This window comes from Sapajus apella, unplaced genomic scaffold (genome assembly GCF_009761245.1).
Source record: "Sapajus apella isolate SASKATOON/1434 unplaced genomic scaffold, GSC_monkey_1.0 scaffold243, whole genome shotgun sequence".
Taxonomy (NCBI): Eukaryota; Metazoa; Chordata; class Mammalia; order Primates; family Cebidae; genus Sapajus; species Sapajus apella.
Window position 1 is genome coordinate 308,444 of NW_022437183.1, and position 18,555 is coordinate 326,998.

The window sequence follows — 18,555 nt, forward strand, 5'->3', positions numbered from 1 at the left end:
TCTATTTTTAGTTTTGTAAGAAATTCTCCTACTATTTTTATACTGGCTGTACTGATTTACATTCCCACCAACAATATATGAGAGTTTCCTTTTGTCTGCGTCCTCACCAACATCTGTTATTCCCTGCCGATTAGTTTTTCATACAATTTTGGGCATTTATATGTTTTTTTTTTTTTTTTTTTTTTTTTTTTTTTGAGAAATGTCTACTCATGCCCTTTGCCCAATTTTTAATGGGATTGTTTGTGTTTTTAATGTTTTTTGAGTTTCTTACATATTCTATTAGCCCCTTGTTCAGTGGGTTGTTTGCACATATTTTCTCCCATTCAAGAGGTTGTGTCTTTATTTTGTTGATTGTTTCCTGTGCCATGCAAAAGCTTTTCAGTTTAACATAGTCCCATTTGTCTATTTTTGGTTTTGTTGCCTATGCTTTTGAGGGCTTAGCCATAAAATCATTGCCTAGACCATTGTCCTAAATTGCAATCCCTGTGTTTTCTTCTAACAGATTTAGAGTTTCAGGTCTTATATTTGAGTGTTCAATCCATCTTGAGTTGATTTTTGTATGTGATGAGAGAGAGGGCTTCAGTTTTATTTCATTTTTCTGCGTAAGGATCTCTAATTTTCCCAGCACCATTTATTGAGAGGGTGTCCCTTCCCTAATGCATGTTGGGTTGGTGCTTTTGTTGAAAATCAGTTGGCAGTAAATACGTTGATTTATTTCTGTGTTGTTGATTCTTTTTTACTGTTCTGTGTATCCGTTTTTTTGTTGTTGTTTTTTGTTTTTTGAGACAGAATCTCGCTCTGTTGCCCAGGCCAGAGTGCAGTGGCACTGTCTTGGCTCACTGCAACCTCTGCCTCCTGGGTTCAAGCAATTCTCATGCCTCAGCCTCCTGATTAGCTATGATTATATGTGCATACCACCAGGCTTGGCTAATTTTTGTATTTTTAGTAGATATGGGGTTTCACCTGTTGACCAGGCTGGTCTTGAACTTCTGATCTCAGGTGATCCACCTTCCTTGGCCTCCCAAAGTGCTGGGATTACAGGTGTGAGCCACCGCTCCTGGCCTGTATCTGTTTTTATAACAACACCTTGCTTATTTTGGTTTTTCTAGCCTTGTAATATAAAGTGAGGTAGTGTGAAACCATCAGCTTTGTTCTTTTTTATTAGGATTATTTTCGTTATTTGTGCTCTTTTTTGGTTCCATATGGTTTTAGGATTTTTTTGTCTATTTCTTTGTAAAATGACATTGACATTTTGTTAGCAATTACATTAAATCTATAGATTGTTTGGGCATTTTAGTCATTTTAATGACATTCTTCTTATCCGTGAACATGGGATATCTTTCAATTTGTCCGTGTCCTCTTCAGCTTCTTTCATCAGTAGTTTACCTTGCAAGGTCTGAACTCTTTGATTAAATTTATTTCTAGATATTTTATTTTTCATTGCTATTTAAAAAAGGATTGCCTTTTTGATTTCTTTCTCAGCTAGTTCATTATTGGTATATAGAAACACTACCAATTTTGGTATGTTGATTTTCGTATTCTATAACTTTCCTGAATTTATCAGATCTATTGGAGCCTTTAGGTTTTTCTAGGTGTATAAAATCATATCATCTGCAAAAAGAGACAAATTGACTTACTTTTTTCCAATTTGAATGCCTTTTATTTCTTTCTGTTGGCTGATTGCTGTAACTAGGACTTCCAGTACTACGTTGAACAGGAGTGGTGAAGGTGGGCGTAATCGTCTGTTTTCACACTGCTGATAAACACATACCTGAGACTGAGTAATTTTTAAAGAAAAAGAGATTTAATACACTTATAGTTCTATGTGGCTGTGGAAGCCTTACAATCATGGCAGAAGGCAAAAGCCATGTCTTACATGGCATCAGACAAGGGAGAAATGACAAAACCAAGTGAAAAGTGTTTTCCTTATAAAACCATCAGATCTCGTGAAACTTATTCACGAGAACAGTATGGGAGAAACTGCCTATGATTCAATTATCTCCCACTGAGTTCCTCCCACAACATGTGGGAATTATGGGAGCCACAATTCAAGATGAGATTTGGGTGAGGACACAGCCAAACCGTATCAGTGGGCATTCTTATCTTGTACCAGTTCTTAGAGGGACAGCTTTCTTTTACCTTTCCTTCATTCAGATTTATATTAGCTGTGGGTTTGTCGTATATGGCCTTTATTAATATTGCGGTATTTCTTTGCCTAGTTTGTTGAGAGTTTCTATCATGAAGGAATGTTGAATTTTACTAAACACTTTTTCTGCTTCTAATGAAATAATCATATGGTTTTATCCTACATTCTGTTTATGTGATGTATCACATTTATTGATTTGCATATGTGGAAAGACCCTTGCATCCTTGAGATAATCGTGGTGTATTGTGTTTTTGATGTGCAATTGAATTTGCTTTCCTAGTATTTTGTTAAGGATTTTTGCATCTATGCCTATTAGGGATATTGGCCTGTACTTTTATTTTTTGTTGTGTCCTTGTCTGGTTTTGGTGTCAGCATAATGCTGGTCTAGTAAAATGAGTTAAGGAGAATTCTCCCTTCTTCAATTTTTTGGAATACTTTGAGAAGAATTGTTGTTGTTCTTGGAAAGCTTGGTAGAATATGGCAGTGAAGACATCCAATTCTGGACTTTTCTTTGTTAAGAGATTTTTATTACTCTTTAAACCTCATTACTTTTTATTGGTCTGTCCAAGTTTTCTGTTTCTTCCTGATTCATTCATGGTAGATTATGTGTTTATCCATTTCTTCTAGGTTTTCCAGTTTGATAGCATATAGTTGTTTGTATTAGTCTCTGATGATATTTTATATTTCTGTGGTATCATTTGTAATGGATCCTTTTTCATTTCAAATTTTATTTAGGTCTTCTCTCTTTTTTTCTTGGTTAGCTTAGCTAGTGATCTGTCAATTTTAGCTTTTCAGAAAATCAATTTTTTTCACTTCTCCTTTTGTATTATTTTATTAGCCTGTATTTAGTTTAGTTCTCCTCTAATCTTTATTATTTCTTTCCTTTTACTAATTTTGGGTTTGGGTTTTTTCTTGGATTTCTAGATCCTTGAGGTGCATCCTTAGATTCTTTGTTTGAAATCTTTCCACTTTTTTGATGTAGGTGTTTATTGCTATGGACTTCTCTGTTAACACAGTTTTTGCTGTATCCTATAGGTTTTGCTATGAGCAAGACTTTGTCTCAAAAAACAATAATAATTTGTCACCTGCTTGTGAAGTCCAGTACTTTAGGGGGACTATGAAAGTCATCTTCAGTGGCTGGGGGTGATGGCTCTCATGGCACCCCATTGCAGGTGCCTGTAACCACAAGATTATGTTGGCTGTGGCTGTTCATGTGAGTACTTTGGCCTAAAATTCTTTAGAGGCAGATTGAAAATCCCTGAGGAGGCTTGAACCCACTCTGTGTAGCTAGAATTTCTTTAATACCAGGAATTGGCCTAGGCCAGGCTAATCATAGGGGCTGGACTTTCTGGAGCCTCTCTTGATGCCTCTCAGGGGTGGACTATGGTGCAAAAAGGGCAGTACGTAGACACGATGTTATTTTACCCCCAGGGAAGCTTTCTCATTCAACCCTGGGAATCGAACTTGGTCCAGGTGACAAAAGTTCTTGAGCAAGTTAATGATTGGCAGCACTTACGGCAGGGAGAAGGCAGTGGAAGCCCATAGCATGAGTACCTCTCCTATAGCCCCCTAGCCAGCCTGGCTCTGTAGGCTCTGGCAGTTGCCCAAGGGTGGTACCCTGCAGACTGTGATATGTATCTTCTGTTAATCAAATATTCCGGTGTAGAATCAGACTGGACATGTTTAATGAGCACTTAAAATGATTGCTCTATTGCTTGGCAAGCACATCTCAATGAATTTCAGCACTGACCCTCATAGGCCTCTTGAATATTTTCTGGTTATTGTTGCCATTAGACAGGGATGAGATACAGCAGAATGTCACATGTCAGATGGACATGTCTTGCAAGGAATTCTTGCTGACCCACTTTTACTACACAAGGGCAGACCTGGATGTGGTTGTCAAAACCAGGGTTTGCTTCTTTCTGTTCCTGAATCCAGAGTTGACCAGTGACACACTGAGGTTACCCAGACTTTGTGGGTTACAAATACGGTAGAATGTGCTTTCTTACTTTATACTTAAGAAAACAGCTGTCCCAAAACAGGATACTTACTCCTAAGTGACACAAACAAGGGAATGAATTGTAGGAGTTGCAGGGGATCAGATGGCCCCAGCACCACTGAGCCTTGCTTGAGTCCTGACAGAGCACTGAGGCAGTGTTTCTATTTAGCTCTTTTGCAAAGTTTAACCGACTGTCTTTGCAGTATTTTTTCTTCTGACTGGTTACAGTTTAGTTTTTGGCTGAAGTTTGGTTCAGTTTCCTGAAGGTGGAAGGTGGGCAGGCTTAAAACAATTTCCCAATAATGCTAAGATTATTTGCATTTTTCACTCTTACTCTCCCATGAGCATACAGAAGCTAAACAGCATGCAAGGTAGCATCTTCCTTAGCTGGTGGAATATGTTCCTGTGTTTTAAGATGTTCTAATAAAGCAAAGATGGAGAGATGGAACCTGTGTAAACAAAAGCTCTTTGGGGGGCCTAAGTAATTTTTAAGAGCATAAGGAGGTCCTCTGGCCAACATGTTTGAGAATCTCTGTTGTAGAGGCATAGTCTCCGCAGAGGGTAGCCGTTTAGTTCATTCAGCAAATGTTATTTAAATACCTACTGTGTACCAGGCCAATCAGCAAAAGCTTCTAAGTTAACATATCCCAAAAACATCTTCTCATAAACCTTTATAGGTGCAACAAAAGAAATGAACAGGGTACAAGGATTGATAAAAGGGATGAAAAGCCCTTTCTGTGGAGAAACCTGAAGAGAGGCCAGTCATGCTGGGTTGGGATGTGGGAGTGTTCCTGGGAGGAGGAGGAGGGACGGGAAAGGCCACTGGTTGCTGGGCAGAGCAGAGGGCCCAGGCCGAGAGGAAGTGAGGGTCGTTTTTCCTGCCCGCCATGTTTTCGTCAGTAGTGTGGGCCAGGGCTGGCCAGATGAGTAGCCTGAGCAGAAATTGTTTTCTTCTCAGGTGGGTGGACGGTGGTCACCTTGGCTGGAATGAGGCATTTTGTAGCAGACATGAGACCTGCAGGTTTACTCTCCAGGTCATCAAGACTCAAGAGTGGTAGTCACACGAAAGTCTTGCTCCACACAGGAGGTGTGCCTTGAGTGGTATGTGCTGCATTTCTGCATCTCCCCTGACTTTGTTTGATCCTGGTAGCAGCGCTGTAGATTGCTGACCTCATTTTTTAAATGATTAAATTCCTGCTTGGTATTGTGCTTGGTGGACTGACCCCAAAACACAGAGGGAAGATTTTGGGGTCAAAAGCCAGTGCTTTGGCTACTGCCCCAAAATTCTCTCAAAGGAAATCTTTTATTGCCTCTGGGCAATGAAATGTATTTTGACTATATTTGAAAAGTTTAATATTTAAAGGAAATCAACAGTATTAAAGGGTCCTTTTGAGTGATAAATAACTCACAAACACAGCCCTTTTCACCGTGTTATTTCTGGTGATTTTGGACCTTTATGTGGTGACATCTGTAGTTTCTGGGACTTTGAAGCCACCTTTGCCCAGAAATCATTGTCTTCAATGTAATTTATTGAAAACAGATTATGTTTGCAAGATCCCCAACTGCAGCATGGAGGAAGACCGCCCTGAAAAAGTCTCTTCAGCTGTGGCCTTCTGTCCCCTCCACAGGGGACAGAATATAAGCCCCTCATTGTTCTGGGGACTTATTGCTACTCAAGTAGTTCTAACTCCCTTTAAAAGGCCACTATAGAAAAGAATTCCATGTTAATACTACTTGCTAAGCAATGCTAATAAGAGTCATTTATGATGGAAATCATTTTAGCATTCAGTAGTTTTTATTGTATATGCTCCTCTGTGAATCCTATATTGTATATACTTAATTTTTTAATGGTCAGCTTTAATTAATTGCCTTTGTGGAAGCTTGTTCTTGGCACAGCCCTGCATAAGAGTCAACATGTATTTATCAGAGCAAGCCTCAGAAAAGCCACAGAATGGCTTCTTTTCCTTTAATTGTGGCTCATTTTGAAGTTCAACACAACTGGGTATTTATTTATTGAAAGCAGACTTTCTCATAATGAAGCATTGGTTTGACACAGTAATTCTGTGCTAAGCAGAAAGTTTGGTAAGACGTAATCTCAGTGTGCACATTGCAGTATATAAACACCAAGTGAGAAAACTTTATTTGGCTCTGTCGTATGAAGTCAGGCCTGCTGAGTTGGCAGTTACGAGCAGATTCCTATCTCTTAGTTTGGAAGTGGGAGGGCAATAACCGCTAGCAACCTCATGAGCAGGAAACACAAAGAAGTGATTTGGTGAGCATGATTTTGAAAATGCCCCCCAAAATGTCTCTGTAATTGCCTAGAACCTGTGAATGCATTGCTATCATTACTCCTATGATTATGTTGTGTTGTGTAGCAGCACAGTTGACCTTTAAGGGAGATTATTTAGGGTTATAGATATGGGCCCCAGTGGAATCCCATGAGTGCTTAAAAAGCAAAGAACGTTCTCTGACTGGTGGCAGAAGGGGAAGTCAGAGAGATTAATAGCACAAGTGGGCTTTGAAGATGGGAGGGGTCATGTGACTGCAGATGCATGTGGCCTGCCCCTCAGTCCTGAAGCTGCGAGAAGTTGTGTTCTGCCAACAACCTGAGAGAACGTGTAAACGTGTTCCTTCCGAGGTCTCCAGGAAGGAAGGAGACTGACCAGAGCAGAGAATCCCAGCATGGGCGCATAGACTCCTAGTCCATGGGAACTGTGAAGTGATTATGTTTTAAGCTACTAAGTTTCTGGTGATTTGTTTACATAGCAAAAGACATCTCATATGGGTGGCAAATGCTTTCCATGTAGAGGAAAACCTTCTTTGGAGAGAGCTGTCAGACCAATTCACTTCTAGAACCTCTGGGCCAACAGCCAACATGATCTCTTAATTTAGCCACCTTCTTTTATTTCTTTTGTTTTTGTTTTTTGAGACTGAGTCTCACACTGTCACTGGAGTGCAATGGCGTGATCTCTGCTCACTGCAACCTCCACCTCCTGGGTTCACACGATTTTCCTGCCTTCAGCCTCCCGAGTAGCTGGGATCATAGGCGCACACCACCACACCCAGCTAAGTTTTTGAATTTTTAGTAGAGATAGGGTTTCACTATGTTGGCTGGACTGGTCTCGAATTCCTGAACTCGTAATCAGCCCACCTCAGCCTCCCAAAGTACTGGGATTACAGGCGTGTGTTGTCACCATGGCCGGCCCTATTTCTTTTGCTATTTTGTATTTTCTTTGTAGAAATACAGTCAGGCAGTGACTTTAAGTGACTTTGACCATGATCCATAGTAAGAAGCTTTTATATTGAAACCCAGTTCACTTAAATACACATCTGAGAGACAAAATTACCCCAAAAGACTTTATCCTTTTTATGTCAAATGCACTTTGACATATTCTATTTTATTGCATTTTTAAAATCATAGGTCATCACCCACTACATTGATTTATTTACCTGTCATCCCAGAGTTGGAAAGTCATTGCAGTTGGTTATGTTTCTGCAGTTTTGTTTTACTTTTTAAAATCATCAATCACATATTATTTTAAAAATGAATTTCTGTTTGGGAAATGGTACTCAGTGCAAAGTGGCATTATGGTTTTGCCGGTCTCTGTGACAAGTCCAGGTCCCTCCATTGAGGTTTCCTGGTCTCCCTCCTGGGTAGTCTATGCAGCACCAGCACAAATGGCAATGGTGCTTCTATCCACTTGTTTAACTTTGCGTGTTCATTACTGGACATAATTAGGGCTTTCCCCATCTTTTTAATGACTGCTGATACTTCTTTCTGTAGATAGAACAGTATTGACTCAGTCAGCTCTGAGCTGATGGGTATTTAGGATGATTCCAGCCCTTTACTGTCACAAACACTGCAGTGTACAAACCTCTTCCCACAGGTGTGTGGGGATGAATTCCTAAAAGAATTGCCGAGACAACGTATATGTGCCTTTTGTCATCCTAGGGAAGTTCACCATTTGCTCCCACCAGCAATGTATAAGCTTACCTGCTTCTCCACGCTTCTGCCAACACATATTACTTGATTAATTTTCTTGGCTGATGAGGGTATCTCATTTTAGCTTTTATTTGCATTTCTCATCATGAGAGAAGTGAAGTATCTTTTCATGTTTTGAGAGCTGTCTGTGCATCTTTTCCTATTGCTTCTATTAAGTCATTGATTGGCTGTACTGTAATTTGAGGTCATTTGTAAAAACGAGCTCTTCTCGCCTCTTAACCATCTTTATCCAGCCTTTCTTCAGGTTCCTCCTTGCGTAAAAACAAGCTCACCCAAACAGACCATTCCTGTGGTCCTCTCCCTTTGCAGATAAATCAGATGGGCAAGTTTGCTTTTGTTAGGGGCCTGAGACCTAAATGTTTAAAAGTAGCTTTGCTGGTAAGCGAAAAGAAGGCCCAGTCAGGGGGATGCACAGAAAAGGAGGGGCATGGGTAATAGAGGAGGCTGGGCAGTAACCTGGCAGAAGGTACCAGAGGCCAAGGAAGGCATGCTGGTGTCCTGCAGTGAGAAGGAGGTATGTGACGTCAACTGGGTAAGCACACTGCTATAGCTGCTCCAGTGATAGCAGGCACTCTAAGAGGGAACTGAGAGAAGGGGAATGCCAGTTTCTGCCAAGGATGTATAGAAAGGTTTTTTCCCCATATGTTCTTTGGAAGTCTTGTTAAAATCATTTAAAACAGTGAATTTGATAAGAAAGCCAGCTACTGAGAGACTTGAATGTAGCAAAACAAATTGTCAGAAAGTATTTGTCATTTCTAAGAAATAAACTGGCATTTAGGCTTGGATAGAAATCCAGAGGTTTGTTTTGGCATAATTAATTACAACTTCTTAAGAAGAGGGGATTACAAGAATTTTTTTGTAGTGAGATTGCTTTATATTCCTTTTCATGACTGGAAAGTCTGTCATTTATGACAACGCACAAAGAACTTCAGGAACAGAGGGCCTAAGTTTTCTTGACACATTTGGATTTTTGCATGATGAACATTTGTACTTCTATTAGTAACTGTTGAGTCGTGTGTGGTCTGATCGTATGGAGAGTAGAGTATAGGTGTTCTCTGGAGTTTTGTGTGTTACGGATCACTGAGCCTAGCACTGCCCCAGTTCCTGCGTGTCACACTGTCTGCTGTTTTCAGAAAGAGCAGGATGGCTAGTCCTGTCCCATCTAGTTGAGGTCCCATCCTGCAGAGCTCCTAAGAGGAGATTGCTGGCCTTTGACTACACTGGCTTCCAGAATCTGACCATGGAACCATATTTGAAACTGTCAGCTTTATTTTGTTGTTGATCAGGCTAGTCTTTTAGATCTTTGTTGGTTGATGGATTTCTCTCAGCTCTATCTATACCAGCAACAAATAAAGCTCTTTAAAATTGTTTTTGATGACCATTCTGCCTATAGATTTGTCCTAACCTTTGAAATGTTTGCTGTTCTTTAGTGACAGAAGGAGACTCTTCTGGGAGCTGTGATGAACCCACAAATCTCACTGGTTTTCTTGCTTTATTGGAGGAGTTGGCATTTGTTGAAGTTTATATTTATGTAAAATAACAATAAGTAGATTTTTAAATTTTTCTCGAAATTTTATGATCTAATCAGAATAGAGACCCTTTCTCTGTCATTAAGAGGCTTGTTGAGGATTAGACATACCTGCTGAGAATATTCTGTAATGTTTTCATAAGATTGGAAAGGGTGAAATGTGAAATGAGAGCAGGAATGTAGACAGAGGTTGCCGAGGCTGTTTCCTGTTTCCTAAGTAAAATTGAGCAGGGCAGAATCTCCCCAGCCTTGCAAGAACTCCCTTCCTTCCTTTTTGGGTCCACTGTCACTGTCATGCTGGCCTTGACGTCTACTACAAGTGCACACACATGGGGAACCACACAGGGAAGTGAACACATGTCCTGGCGTGTGTGCACCTGGTATGGCTGCTTCCTCAATCCAGGCTCTGTTCTGTTATAAGGCTCTACTCTCCTTCCTTCAGGCCTTGCTCCTCCTCATCATGGGCAGGCAAAGATGGAATCATTACCTTAGAGTACCCTTTATTTTTGAGATGGAGTTTCACTCTCACCCAGGCTGGAGTGCAGTGGCATGATCTCGGCTCACTGCAACCTCCACTTTGCAGGTTCAAGCAATTCTCCTGCCTCAGCCTCCTGAGTAACTGGGACTATAGGTGCATGCCACCATACCCGGCTAATTTATAAATATATATATTTTTTAGTAGAGACGGGGTTTCACCATGTTAACCAGGATGGTCTCAATCTCCTGACCTCATTATCCACCTGCCTCAGCCTCCCAGAAGTGCGGGGATTATAGGCATGAGCCACCGTGCCCGTCCCAGAGTACCTTTTTTGACATGAATTACTTGTAGTTCAGTACTGGAGTTCAGAAGTTTAGTTTCCCATCAGGAACCTACCTCCCCCCAGGACACTGACCGTGATTGGGCACCATTTTCCAGATAAGACACCACCTCCTCCCACAGGGTTTGCCTTCCCTTCACAGTACAGGAACGTACACGAGGTTCCAAGAGGACCATGCTCTTACTAAGTTAAAAGGGAGGTTGGTGACTAGGTACTTTCTTCTGCTGCCATTACTTGGAGGGCAGGGGCTTCCTTCCATACTTCAGTTCCAGGGACTATGTTTGACCCAGCAACACAGAGGAAGAAGAGGTGACCTTATAGCAATGAGGGGCAAGCATGTGAATACTGCTGGATATTCCTTCCTCAAAGTCTACGTGGGAACAGGGGATGAAGACGCTCACTTTTCTGCAATACACCATGGTCAGGCTGTGGTCTTCATGACACAATTCAACCTTGCCTTTGTGTGTTGAACAGAGCTGGTCATCCTCAGAAGTAACAGAATACAGCAATAAGTTCAGGAAGGCTTTTAGTCCTAGAATAGTGTAAGGACTAAATGTCAGAAAACAGGGGAATTGTAGGAGTTTGGGGACCTTAGCATGGGTCCCCCCTCAACCTGCTCCCCTGTGGTATAAACAGTAAAGCCCATGATACCAAAAGGCCTTGAGTGCTCGTCTCTGGGGCAGGTGGAGCCAGTGATAGGTGCCCCGAGAGGACGATGCTGGGGAAAGAAGACAGTATATAATGCAGTTGGAGAAAGAGGACAATGGCTCACGCAGTCAGACTTGAAGGATGCAAGGGATGTCACAGCAGAGTGTCCACAGGCATCCTAAGATGTTTCCCACATTGTTTTAGGAAGAATATTGACAAAAGGTAGTGATGGGAGGGTTATTTCAAGGATGCTATTTTCATGTCTCCAAGTAAACTTTAGATTCTTAAGAACTTTGACTTCTAATGCTTCTAAAGACCATATACCCCATGCCCATATGCATATTCCGTTAGAAAATAAATGTAGAAGCTGGGCGCAGTGGCTCACGCCTGTAATCCCAGCACTTTGGGAAGCCGAGGCGGGTGGATCACGAGATCAGGAGATCGAGACCATCCTAGTCAACATGGTGAAACTCTGTCTCTACTAAAAATACAGAAAATTAGCTGGGCATGGTGGCGCAAGCCTGTAATCCCAGCTACTCAGGAGGCTGAGGCAGGAGAATTGCCTGAACACAGGAGGCAGAGGTTGCGGTGAGCCGAGATTGCGCCATTGCACTCCAGCCTGGGTAACAAGACCGAAACTCCGTCTCAAAAAAAAAAAAAGAAAAGAAATGTAGATTCTTTGGTGAATTTGAAGACATGCTCATGGATTGGTGCGGCGTGATCTCAGCATACACGTGCAGCATGCTGACGAGGAGCTTCTTGGATCTTGTTTCTTTAGATGGACTTGGATTAAAGTGGTGTTTAATCTCTGTGCTGGAAGTGGGAGCAACCATGCGATGGGCAGCTTAATTTGAGTGCCATCCTGGCTTTCTCCAGGCTGCTGCGTTTGCTGTGAGAGGGAGGAGGAGGAGGAGTTTCTGGGCAATGGCCATATCTGTTCTGGTGACTGACCAATGTCAGGGGTCCCATTGGTGGAGTTCCAGGATGAGAATGCATCCTTGGGGATGGCACTTAGAAAAATTGGGACTAAGCCTCAGCCGGGGAATTGCGGGCCAGGGTGGAGCTCCCTTGTATCAAAGAGTTAGGGCCAAGGGCCATGCAGGTGGGCCTGCAGAAGGTGGGTGGTGATATGGCCTTTCCAGTGATAACAAACATGTGGCATTGTTTTCTTGGGGCTGTTGGGGTTGCATGGAGCAGATTCTCATTCAAGCTCACCATCTTAAGGGAAGAATGCTTATGAATACTCGTGGGTCTGTGGGGTCTGTGGAGCCTGGGGAACCTGAGGCTGGTGTGGGTGTCTGGGGCCCTCTAGTGGTAGTGGTGTATCCTCAGCTCAGCGGCACTCACCGTCCCTATTTCTCTCTGTCCATTTCTCTCCTCACTGAGGTACTTCCTGTCTTTCCTAGATTTTTTCTCTAAGTTTGACCATTCACCACCTTAGAGGCTCTATTCTATTCTATGACCTCTCGCTGCACTTTGTTTCAAATCTAAATTTTCTTGATTATTTTTCTTAATTTACAGTTCCAAGATTAGACCTATTGGGAGCATTCTGTGTTCCTCCTCAGCCCCTGGTGGCCCCTGTGGTCAGGTGGTCTGGTCTCCCTTTTGCGTGAAGAGCTGTGGCAGGGCAGTGAGGTTTTGTGGAGCACAGGGGCATCTGGCACTGTGCATGAGGTTGTGAGGTAAGAGAGAGCTCTTAAATCTGCCAGCCTTGGTGATCTTAGGAACTAGAGTGCTGGGGAACCCTGTGCTGGCAGGCCTGGAGCCTCTTATTTCTTTGACATTTGCATGATATCTTGTAGTACTTGGTTTCTTCACTTCTATATGAACGAATTCAATTTAGATGCTTAGAAAATAAACGGCCCCTGGACCTGCAGGAGATAAGTAGTGGTGTTCTGTAGCCTCAGACATTTCTTGGTTATACTTTTAGCCACAGAGAAGAAAAAAATAGTGCTATTTGATTTGTTTTGCCTAGGCTTAGAGGGACCTAATATGTGTCATTCGTTGAACAGCGGGAAATAGCAGATATTTCTAGGGTTTTTGCCCGACACTGTCCAGGAGACAGTGCGCATGGTCCCCTTGGCTCTTTCTGAACACTGACCAGAGGTCTGTCATTGCAGGCTGGGAGTCCTACGTCAGCATCAGCTCCGGCTCCGGTGTCTACCTTCTCTCGCACTTCTATCACGCCGTCCAGCCAGGACATCTGCAGGTAACACTCTGCTTCAGATGCTGCCGTGATCAGTGTGCAACTAGAAATAAGCATTAGTGTCTGCAGGTTCTTGAATTTCCATTTGCTTATTCAGTCTGCCTTTGGTCTAAACAGTTCACCCAGTTTTATGTGTGGTTTGCGCACCAAGTTGCCCATGCAAATTTCATTTCTTCACTATGATGTCTATTCTCTTTTAAAATTGTTTTTACTTTCTGTGCTTTTATCCCACTGTTCTGCATGCAGTTCCAGTGCAGTGTTTTCTGAGTGTTGTCACCACAGTTCCATGCAGTCTGCTGTTGTCTTGAAAGCTCCTCACTGCCAGAGTTCTCTGACACAAGGGCTCACTGTGACAGTTATCTGTAAGGACACATTACAGGCGTCAAAGAGAAATTCCTTTGGTTCAGAATGGGTCCAGGCCTTGAGGCCTGCTAAGAATACCAAAGCCAGAAGAACACTAAAGTTCTCAAGATCCCTCAGTGATGTGGGTGAGAAGGCGCAGGATACTTCGGAAAGTTTTGCTTATGTGGAAAGAACTTGTTCGGAAGGAAAATTAATATTCCCTCAAGATTCGTGTCTCAGAACCAGCAGGTACCTTCATAAAGAAAAAAGAACCCTGAACTACAAACCTCTTGGCAATTCCAAACATTCTTGTGTTTCATGCCTTTCTGCCAGTCACTCAGCTGCCTCAGAGGTGGAAGCTGGCCAGGGGGGCAGGCCTGGCCTGCTGCTGGAAGAGAAGGCAGATGGCGAGGCCACATCCCGAAGCCAGCGACTGCTCCGGTACCTGTTCTCACTCTCTCATGGCTCGAGCACCAGCAGCCTGCACAGGTTCCACGAGCTGGAGAGCTGCACCGCTCGCTTGCACACTGCCAAGTCTTCCAGTGGGCTGGCAGGGAGCACGGGCTTCTGCTCTGACGACATGGGAGATGACGACGTCTTTGAGGACAGCACATCTGCAAAATTGAAGAGTAGGGTTCTGCGGGCTCCCCTCTGCTCCACAGAAAAGGACAGTGACCTGGATTGTCCTTCTCCCCTCTCTGAAAAATTAGCCCCCATATCTCCCGTGTCCACATCAGGGGATGCCTGCAGGTTGGTTTGCCAGGAAGTGCCATTCTAGCCATCTCTGCTCACATCAGGAGCCTCACCTTGCTTTAATATGTGAAGTTTCAGGAAAATGAAGTAATAGGAAGTTGTAACCAGTTATGGGTTAATCATTTTCTCCAGAAGAATGGAGTATCAATATCATTTGAAAAACTTAATTTTTATGACATGGGTCCCAAGATAGTTTCACAAATGATAAAAGAGGAAGAAGCTGGCCGGGCGTGGTGGCTCACGCCTGTAATCCCAGCACTTTGGGAGGCTGAGGCGGGTGGATCACCTAAGATCAGGAGTTCAAGACCAGCCTGGCCAACATGGCGAAACCCCGTCTCTACTAAAAATACAAAAATTAGCTGGGCATGGTGGCGCACACCTGTAGTCCCTGCTACTTGGGAGGCTGAGGCAGGAGAATTGCCTGAACCCAGAAGGCGGAGGTTGTAGTGAGCCAAGATTGCGCCATTGCACTTCAGCCTGGGTGACAAGAGTGAAACTCTCTTGCCAAAAAAAAAAAAAGGAAGAAGCTACACATATTAAAGGCCAAGCTGACTCTTCTCAACTAAAAATAAGTAGACTTTACATAAAGAAACTGGAAGAAAGAAATTAGTAGCTCCAGCTTTCCAGCCTGATGGTCCAGATTTTAAGCATTGTTGCATCTCCCAGCCTCTTTTTTAACCCTTGCTCCCCATCTACCCCTAAAAGGTGTGTGGGGACTGGCTGTTCTCCAGTAGCTCCTTCCTTCCAGTAGCTGCTTCCTTCCTTTTAACTGGAGTGTAGCCACCTATGTCCCGCCCTAACTCCGTTTCCCGCCTTTATCTTCCCTTATGCAGTATCCTTTTCTGGCCTCCAGAATTCACTTTTTGTGACTCTTGTGCCTTCTTACTTCTGACCATTCCCCGGTCTCCTCTCCTTAGTGCCAGCTGTTGCCATTTCTAACAGTTGTATCAGAGACCCCCCTCACTAAAACACAGATAGCCTGAGACCCTGGCTCCTTCCAGGACAGGTGCCCCAGCCTGTTCGCTAGCTGCTGGAAAAGACCCTTCTGTTTCTTAAAAGCCTGTTAAGTTCCTTCAGGCCAATAGCTATATCTTGCTGCATACTTCCTTGGAAATAATGAGTGCTTTCAAATTAATTCTCACTTACTGCTATTAGTGGTCCCAAGAAAAAGAGATGAAATTGCAGCATCTTGTTATGGTGAGTTTTTTAGGTCTAGGAGAGGTACTGTGATCTTTGTTTACTTCCTGAGAGAGAACAGAAATATATAGTTGTGGGGTATGAAGGTAAAGTAAGTGATTATAGCTAAAAAGCAGATGTCATCATTTAAAGTCACTGTGGTATTTTTGAAAGTTGGAATGCTGGCTTTGTTTTATATAGAAATTTTCCGTCTAATTATTTTACCATCTTATGTTCTGGAAAATGATTACGTGTTGCTTTAAATTCACCTTTCAAGGAAGTTTCATGTCTTACCAAAAAATGACCACTTTGTCATTTCTTACGTCATTTTTTCCCTTTCGTTGCCAAATGCCCTCCAGACTTTCCATGTTGGTGCAGTAAGCTAGAAATTTTTAGTTTGTAGTGATTGTTTTCATTTGTGTTTGTATGTTTTTGTGCCTATAGTCATTTCTGTCATGTTCGTTTCTGAAAGTTTTCTTTGGGGGAATTGACCTTCCACTGAAGTGTCAGCTCCCCTGTCATGGGGCTCTCCTTGGAATGACGGGTTTTCCTTCCACCATAGGATCTGCCACTGTGAAGGAGACGACGAGAGTCCCCTCATTACCCCCTGCCGCTGCACAGGAAGCCTCCACTTCGTGCACCAGGCCTGCCTGCAGCAGTGGATCAAGAGCTCCGACACGCGCTGCTGCGAGCTCTGCAAGTACGAGTTTGTCATGGAGACCAAGCTGAAGCCGCTGAGAAAAGTATGTGGGAGGAAGGGATGTTCCCAGAAGTGCTTCACCCTTCCTGAAACCAGTGACTCCCGGAGAGCTGGTGTCACAGATCATGGGGTCATAGCTTGCCTGCATTCATTACCTTAAAAAGCTGGGGCTGGTGCTTACGTTTGCATTGTAGAGATTGTTGTTTCTGGTGCTCATTTTCAAGTCCCTCCCCTCAGGAAGAAGCTCTTTCTGACCATTCATAATCTTCTTTTCCCTTCAAACTGAGACTGCTTGCTTGTCAGTGTCAGTCATCTGGCCTTTGACCACAGACTGTTTGTGACGTATCTTAGCACCTAACTTTATACATATTAACTGTTGACGTCCTGCTGCTTTGATTAGGACTGTCTGTTGGAGATCAGTATCTCTCCACAGCACACAGTAAATTTATTTGTATAAACCTATGATAAGGATTTGGTGGATGGGAGTGTGAGTAGGTGGATGGGGAAAGGAAAGGAAGCACAGACGTTGCGTGATGTGCAGCTGTCTTCAGAAAGGACCCACAGATATTTCATGACGTGCAGCTGTCTGGAGGCCCATGTCACTGCTGCCTCCGAGAGGAACTGTGTCCGCAGCCCTGCTCTCCAGTTTAAATGTTGACTGTTTCATACGTCTTTTTTGCCCAGCACAGCAGGTTTTGTCTGGAAGAATAAAAGACTGTTCTTATCTCAAAACGTTATATATAAATTGTAAGAGAAGTCACATAATCATATACTAGCTAATTAAGTCTTAAATGATGTGCTGGTAGGGCCTATCAGTCATTCAGAAAAGGAAATGCTCATTATGGGCTAGAGGGCTGGGGAAGTGGAGCCGTGGTAGCCTCATAGGGTGTTTGAGTTTTAGAGTGGTTCTTGAAAGATCATTAGGATTTGAAGGCAGAGTGAAAGGAGTTTAGAGAGGTCAAGCTGTCTATGAAGTAAAGTATACCCTAGAAAGGTGAGAGCGAGCATTAACAGCGTGGCAAGCTACATGTGTTTGTAGGAAGTAGCAGGGAGCATGGGGCGCTGGGGTGCTGACTGTGTGTTACAGGTAGGAAGACCAGGGAACTTGCTAGTATATAAAATTCTAGCAGAAAACAACCAGATGTTAGCGAAGTCTTACACAAAGTGCTTAAAAAAATGTTTTGCCCCAGTAGAAGCCTTGTAATTTATTGGGTGCCTACTCTATGCTAATCTCTCACTATAGGAAGTCCTTGAGGCTCTGTTTACAACTTACCTTGCATAGACCCATCTGGAAAGAGGCTGTGACTAGGATTGGCAAAGGATATGTGCAGAGTGTTTATACATTGTTCTTTCTCTCTACCTTTATGTGTTTTCTCCTGATTCGGAAACCAGTAAATGAAAAAGTCTGGCTATTTGGAGTAAATTAATGAGCTCCTAAAGGAGATGAGACTGGCAGAGTCTGCTTGTACTCGGAACTCTTAGCGTCGATTTCGAGCTGTTGCTGCCAAAGTAGCGAGGACCAACGAGTGAGCTTCTTCTGCCTTTCACCTTCATGATGTAGTGTGACCCATCTGCTAGTGTGCTGTGGCATCATCAACCCTCTTCTTCCGCTCCTCCATGCCAGTCAACACATCAGGGAAACTTAAAATGTAGCACCTGGGTCCTGGACCAACATACTGTTTTCATTAGGACTGAAATCATAGAATTCTTTATCAGGCCATTTTATGTCTGCTTGCAAGAATTAGCAGACAAGGGGATTTTTGATGATAGTTCAGTTTCATCTCGATCCTGGCTTCTTTTCATTGGATAGAAAGTTGGCTGTACCTGGTACCTGGTTAAAGGAGAACAACTTTGGGTATTTGAGGAAATGCATCTAGTTTGGGAAGGGAGAAGGGGCAAAAAGCCAGTCTCACCTATAATGCTCTCACCTGACCAAAGCCCCTCCCCAAGAAGCCTGAGCCTCACATTCCGTGTTGTCTTTCCAGTGGGAGAAGTTGCAGATGACGGCCAGCGAGCGCAGGAAGATTATGTGCTCAGTGACATTCCACGTCATCGCCATCACATGTGTGGTCTGGTCCTTGTATGTGCTTATTGACCGTACTGCCGAGGAGATCAAGCAGGGGCAGGCAACAGGTGAGTTCTCAGGCTGAAGAGCAAGCTCAGCACCAGAGGCGAGGATAGCTCACAGTAGTCCTGGGGTCAGAGGATTTTCCAGCCAGGCCAAAAAAGTTTGGGT

General features: G+C 43.2%; 1 protein-coding gene across 10 annotated transcripts in view; it reads left to right on the forward strand.

Moving 5' to 3' along the window:
• MARCHF8 (membrane associated ring-CH-type finger 8) overlaps positions 1-18,555 on the forward strand; it is a 121,881-nt gene that overhangs the window by 98,951 nt on the left and 4,375 nt on the right. For 6 of the 10 annotated variants that reach the window (XM_032271614.1, XM_032271619.1, XM_032271616.1 and 3 more), the window contains 4 exons: positions 13,263-13,351; positions 13,595-14,440; positions 16,182-16,362; positions 18,305-18,452. In XM_032271614.1, the coding sequence (XP_032127505.1) occupies positions 13,263-13,351; positions 13,595-14,440; positions 16,182-16,362; positions 18,305-18,452 (1,264 nt within the window). Of the gene's footprint in view, positions 1-5,103; positions 5,247-13,262; positions 13,352-13,594; positions 14,441-16,181; positions 16,363-18,304; positions 18,453-18,555 lie in introns of all 10 variants that reach the window. The other 4 variants (XM_032271622.1, XM_032271623.1, XM_032271620.1 and 1 more) reach the window with 3 other exon arrangements.